Source organism: Salvelinus fontinalis, chromosome 34, assembly GCF_029448725.1.
Source record: "Salvelinus fontinalis isolate EN_2023a chromosome 34, ASM2944872v1, whole genome shotgun sequence".
Lineage (NCBI taxonomy): Eukaryota > Metazoa > Chordata > Actinopteri > Salmoniformes > Salmonidae > Salvelinus > Salvelinus fontinalis.
This window is the reverse complement of record NC_074698.1, coordinates 18,835,051-18,841,493: the sequence shown is the minus strand read 5'-3', so window position 1 is coordinate 18,841,493 and position 6,443 is coordinate 18,835,051. Positions and strand designations below refer to the sequence as shown.

Here is a 6,443-nt window from a genome sequence, read left to right as displayed (position 1 = left end):
ACTCTCCCATGAGCCCCTTAAATGGAGCCAGAGAGCAACAAGACATTTTCTGATAGGTAGAAATAATACGGGAATCTATTACAAAGAACATGTTCTAAATATTCACATTTGATTTCAAGGGTATCTAGAACAACAATATCTACACAATGTGTCCAATATTTACTTTGGCTTAGATATGAGTCTTTTCCACCTCTGAATCTTCAATGTCGTATGAAAGCTTAAACCAGATCGAGCCCTCAACCTGTCTCATTCGATTGTACCCCATCACAGCACCTAACCCCTGACCCCAAGTAGCTCAGAGTGGTTGAAGTGGGGACGGTTTTGGTAAATATTTCACATCCTTCTTCACAGCAGTGCTGTATAGACTCGGGCTAAACACTGTAAACATGTTCCTGGGAGGGAGAGGGAGAGTAGGAATCTAGGGCACTGTTATCTGGCCTCTTTTCTTCGAGCAGAAGCAGAGATCTGTGGATGGAGAGAGCTGGAGAGAGAGAGAGGAGACGTTTCCTGCTTTATTGAGGCTGCTGGAGAAGACTAATTCTTAATACTGCTTTCTAGGAGCTAGACAATCTCACAGGGACCTTTACTATAATACACAACAACACACACACACTTCATACACTCTCAGCACCATGTTGGAGGAGAAGAAGACCAAGGTGAAGATCATGTTCTTCGTCATCCTGGTGGGCATCTCCTGCATGCTGGCTGCCATGGTAACGGACCACTGGACTGTACTGAGCCCGCCGTTCGACAAGTTCAACACCACCTGTGAGACGGCCCACTTTGGCCTCTGGAAGCTCTGCATGAAGACCGTCTTCATGGTGGAGGAGGACCCAGAGGGCCAGGGCTGTGGCCCCATCAGTCTGCCCGGAGGTAAGGGCTGCTTCTACCTTCTGTCTCTGTTAGGATCAGGGAGTCTACCTTCATTTAAGGTTATGGTTAGGCATAAGGTTAGCAGTGTGGTTTAGGTTAGGGTTCAGGTTAGGGTTAGGTTTAAAATCACCCTGCAGAGCTGCCTCCAGTACATGCGTCCTCCCAGTAAATGCCAACCTGCAGGTGGTGCAGTGTGATTGTTTCTAACCCTCTGTGTAAGTTAGTGTAAGCCTGTGTCCCAAATGAAAGCCTATTCCCTACACAGTGTACTACTTCTGACCAGACGCTACATAGGGAATTAGGTGCCATTTGGGACACAAGCAGAGTTTAATAACTAGCAGAGCAGTAAATGGCTCTTTGCCCTCCTGTCTCTGTTAATGTCTGCTTGCCAGGAAGGTGGTTTTTTTTCTAACCCTGTTTCTTCTGAGGCTAAAAAAACACAGTTAACCCCTTTCTCTGTCTAGTAGTGTCTCCCCAGAGGCAAGAGGCTCTTGACCATATCTGTCTCTATTAGTGAGCTACAGTAAGGGTGAGGGGTTACATGGGCTGCAGATATTAATCTCCTGGCTTTCATTCATTGTATCATGTTGTTGCTGGTGGGGGTCCTTACCAATATGCGGCCTTCCAATTAGAATTTGGTTAAAACTTGTCATTCAGGGACTCTCCCCCTGCTTTTCTGTCTGAGCGTACAGTAGACCTGCCCCTCCACCTCCAGATCGATCTCTTCAGATGTCAGAGGGCAGAGGGTAGAGGAGAGAGAGCTGAGAGTGAGTGGTGTGAGGGGACTACCCTCTCATATGCACGCGCGCACGCACACACACACACACACACACACACACACACACACACACACACACACAGCCCCCCAGAGTTACTGTGTCTGCGGGTGGAGCAAGAGGGTTTTCTTTGCCATGAAAAAGGAACAGAACATTTGACATACTAATTAGGATCTGGCAAAAAATACTTGAATCAGTTATAGAACCCATTGCCCTTTAGGGTTGTGAGGTCTGGGGTCTGCTCACCAACCAATAATTCACAAAATGGGACAAACACCATGCAGAATTCAGAATTCACAAAATGGGACTCTACATGCAGAATTCTGCAAAGATATCCTCTGTGTACAACGTAAAATACCAAATAGTGTATGCAGAGCAGAATTAGGCCGATACCCGCTAATTATCAAAATCCAGAAAGAGCCGTTAAATTCGACAACCACCTAAAAGGAAGTGATTCCCAAACCTTCCATAACAAAGCCATCACCTACAGTGTAGTGAGGTACGTACTGGCGGCAGAGAAGTCAGGCGCAGGAGAGCGAAAACTGATTTACAACTGTGTCGTTTAATATCCATAAACTACCGTCAACAGAACAATACAATATATGGGTCAAACAAAACCCGGTACATACCAGCATACCGTGCACAAGCACTACAACAAACAATTAACGACAAGGACATGGGGGGAACAGAGGGTTAAATACACAACATGTAATTGATGGAATTGGAACCAGGTGTGATGGAAGACAAGACAAAACTAATGGAAAATGAAAAGTGGATCACCGATGGCTAGAAGGTCGGTGACGTCGACCACCGAACGCCGCCCGAACAAGGAGAGGGACCGACTTCGGCGGAAGTCGTGACATACAGAGAAATTAACCTGGAGAAGATCCCCCGAAGCCAGCTAGTTCTGAGGCTCTGTTCACAAACACAAACAGACCCCACAGAGCCCCAGGACAGCAACACAATTAGACCCAACCAAATCATAAGAAAACAAAAAGAGAATTACTTGACACATTGGAAAGAATTAACAAAAAAACTGCCGTAGACAGACCTGACTCTCAAGAGAAGACAGGCTATGTGCACACTGCTCACAAAATGAGGTGGAAACTGAGCTGCACTTTCAATCTTCCTGCCAAATGTATGACCATTTTAGAGACACATCTTTCCCTCAGATCACAGACCAACAAAGATTTTGAAAACAAATCCAATTTTTATAAACTCATATATCTATTGGGTGAAATACCACAGTGTGCCATCACAGCAGTAAGATTTGTGACCTGTTGCCACAAGAAAAGGGCGACCAGTGAAGAAGAAATTGTAAATACATCCTATATTTATGTTTATTTATAACTATTTGCACATCATTTCAACGCTGTATATAGACATAATATGACATTTGAAATGTCTAAGTGTAATGTTCACTGTTATTTTTTATTGTTTATTTCACTTTTGTTTATTATCTATTTCACTTGCTTTGGCAATGTTAACATATGTTTCCCATGCCAATAAAGCCCTTTAAATTGAAATTGAGAGAGAGAGGTTTAACTGTGAGGGAGATACAGAGAGAGAGAGAGAGAGAGAGAGAGAGAGAGAGAGAGAGAGAGAGAGAGAGAGAGAGAGAGAGAGAGAGAGAGAGAGAGTGAGAGAGACAGAAAGAGAGAGGGAGAGAGAGAGAGAGACAGAGAGAGAGAGGGAGAGAGAGAGACACAGAGAGAGAGAGAGAGAGAGAAAGAGAGAGAGAGAGAGAGAGAGAGAGAGACAGAGAGGAGAGGGAGAGAGAGAGACAGAGAGAGAGAGGGAGAGAGAGACAGAGAGAGAGAGAGAGAGTGAGAGAGACAGAAAGAGAGAGGGAGAGAGAAAGAGAGCAAGAGAGAGGCTGGTTTGTGTGTGTGAGTGTGGACAAGACAGAGCTGCTCTTCCTCCCGGGAAAGGCCTACCCGCTCCATAACCTTTCCATCACGGTTGACAACTCCAGTGTCCCCCTCACAGAGTGCAAAGAACCTTTGCGTGACCCTGGACAACATCCTGTCGTTCTCTCCAAACATCAAAGCACTGACTTGGTATTGCAGGTTCATGCTCAACAACATCCATAGAGTATGACCCGACCTCACAGAGGAAGTGGCGCAGATCCTAATCCAGGCACTTGTCATCTCCCATCTGGACTACTGCAACTCGCTGTTGGCTGGGCTCCCTGCTTGTGCCAACAAACCCCTGCAATTGATCCAGAACACCGCAACCCGTCTTGTGTTCAGCCTTCCCAAGTTCTCCCATGTCACCCCGCTCCACAGCCCATCATACTGGCTCCAGTCGAAGCTCGCATCCACTACAGACCATGGTACTTACTTATGGAGCATAAAGAGAAACTGTCTCTCCCTACCTTCAGGCTATGCTCAAACCGTACACCCCAACCCGAGTACTCCGTTCTGCCACCTCTGGTCTCTTGGCTCTCCCGCACCAACAGGAGGTCAGCACCCTCTCAGACCAGTCAAAGCTATTCTCCCAAATGGTGGAACCAGCTTCCCCCTGAAGCTAGGACAGCAGAGTCCCTGCCCGTCTTCCAAAAACATCTGATACCCTCCCTCTTCAAAGAGTATCTTGAATAATCCCACAGCACCCCCGTTTAGCAAATTGCCTTCCGTAAACTAACATTCAGACTCGCTAGTCCAATCGAGGTGTGTGATTTGACTCGCTAGTCCAACCGAGGTGTGTGAATTGACTCGCTAGTCCAACCGAGGTGTGTGAATTGACTCGCTAGTCCAACCGAGGTGTGTGAATTGACTCGCTAGTCCTATTGAGGTGTGTGAATTGACTCGCTAGTCCAACCGAGGTGTGTGAATTGACTCGCTAGTCCTACCGAGGTGTGTGAATTGACTCGCTAGTCCAACCGAGGTGTGTGAATTGACTCGCTAGTCCAACCGAGGTGTGTGAATTGACTCGCTAGTCCTACCTAGGTGTGTGAATTGACTCGCTAGTCCTATCGAGATGTGTGAATTGACTCGCTAGTCCAACCGAAGTGTGTGAATTGACTCGCTAGTCCAACCGAGGTGTGTGAATTGACTCGCTAGTCCTACCGAGGTGTGTGAATTGACTCGCTAGTCATACCGAGGTGTGTGAATTGACTCGCTAGTCATATCGAGGTGTGTGAATTGAGTCGCTAGTCCTACCGAGGTGTGTGAATTGAGTCGCTAGTCCTACCGAGGTGTGTGAATTGACTCGCTAGTCATACCGAGGTGTGTGAATTGACTCGCTAGTCATATCGAGGTGTGTGAATTGACTCGCTAGTCCAACCGAGGTGTGTGAATTGACTAGCTAGTCCTACCTAGGTGTGTGAATTGACTCGCTAGTCCTATCGAGGTGTGTGAATTGACTCGTTAGTCCTATCGAGGTGTGTGAATTGACTCACTAGTCCTATTGAGGTGTGTGAATTGACTCGCTAGTCCTATCGAGGTGTGTGAATTGACAAACAAACTGGATGTGCCCGATGCACTACATTCAGTCGATCACACTTGGAAGACAGGCAGTGGGAACTGTCTAAATACAGCTGTGGAAGCCATGGGGATGTAGAAGACAGGCAGTGGGAACTGTCTAAATACAGCTGTGGAAGCCATGGGGATGTAGAAGACAAGCAGTGGGAACTGTCTAAATACAGCTGTGGAAGCCATGGGGATGTAGAAGACAGGCAGTGGGAACTGTCTAAATACAGCTGTGGAAGCCATGGGGTTGTAGAAGACAAGCAGTGGGAACTGTCTAAATACAGCTGTGGAAGCCATGGGGATGTAGAAGACAGGCAGTGGGGACTGTCTAAATACAGCTTTGGAAGCCATGGGGATGTAGAAGACAGGCAGTGGGAACTGTCTAAATACAGCTGTGGAAGCCATGGGGTTGTAGAAGACAAGCAGTGGGAACTGTCTAAATACAGCTGTGGAAGCCATGGGGATGTGGAAGACAGGCAGTGGGAACTGTCTAAATACAGCTGTGGAAGCCATGGGGATATAGAAGACAGGCAGTGGGAACTGTCTAAATACAGCTGTGGAAGCCATGGGGATGTGGAAGACAGGCAGTGGGAACTGTCTAAATACAGCTGTGGAAGCCATGGGGATGTGGAAGACAGGCAGTGGGAACTGTCTAAATACAGCTGTGGAAGCCATGGGGATGTAGAAGACAGGCAGTGGGAACTGTCTAAATACAGCTGTGGAAGCCATGGGGATATAGAAGACAGGCAGTGGGAAATGTCTAAATACAGCTGTGGAAGCCATGGGGATGTGGAAGACAGGCAGTGGGAACTGTCTAAATACAGCTGTGGAAGCCATGGGGATATAGAAGACAGTCAGTGGGAACTGTCTAAATACAGCTGTGGAAGCCATGGGGATGTGGAAGACAGGCAGTGGGAACTGTCTAAATACAGCTGTGGAAGCCATGGGGATATAGAAGACAGTCAGTGGGAACTGTCTAAATACAGCTGTGGAAGCCATGGGGATGTGGAAGACAGGCAGTGGGAACTGTCTAAATACAGCTGTGGAAGCCATGGGGATGTAGAAGACAGGCAGTGGGAACTGTCTAAATACAGCTGTGGAAGCCATGGGGATGTAGAAGACAGGCAGTGGGAACTGTCTAAATACAGCTGTGGAAGCCATGGGGATGTAGAAGACAGGCAGTGGGAACTGTCTAAATACAGCTGTGGAAGCCATGGGGATGTGGAAGACAGGCAGTGGGAACTGTCTAAATACAGCTGTGGAAGCCATGGGGATGTGGAAGACAGGCAGTGGGAACTGTCTAAATACAGCTGTGGAAGCC

General features: G+C 47.3%; 1 protein-coding gene across 1 annotated transcript in view; it reads left to right on the top strand.

Annotated features, from left to right (window-relative positions):
* Positions 1-219: 219 nt before the first annotated feature.
* LOC129833387 (voltage-dependent calcium channel gamma-1 subunit-like) overlaps positions 220-6,443 on the top strand; it is a 112,447-nt gene continuing 106,223 nt past the window's right edge. Inside the window, exon 1 of the mRNA XM_055897957.1 lies at positions 220-873. Within this exon, the coding sequence (XP_055753932.1) occupies positions 633-873 (241 nt within the window). The 5' untranslated portion in view covers positions 220-632. The remainder of the gene's footprint in view (positions 874-6,443) is intronic.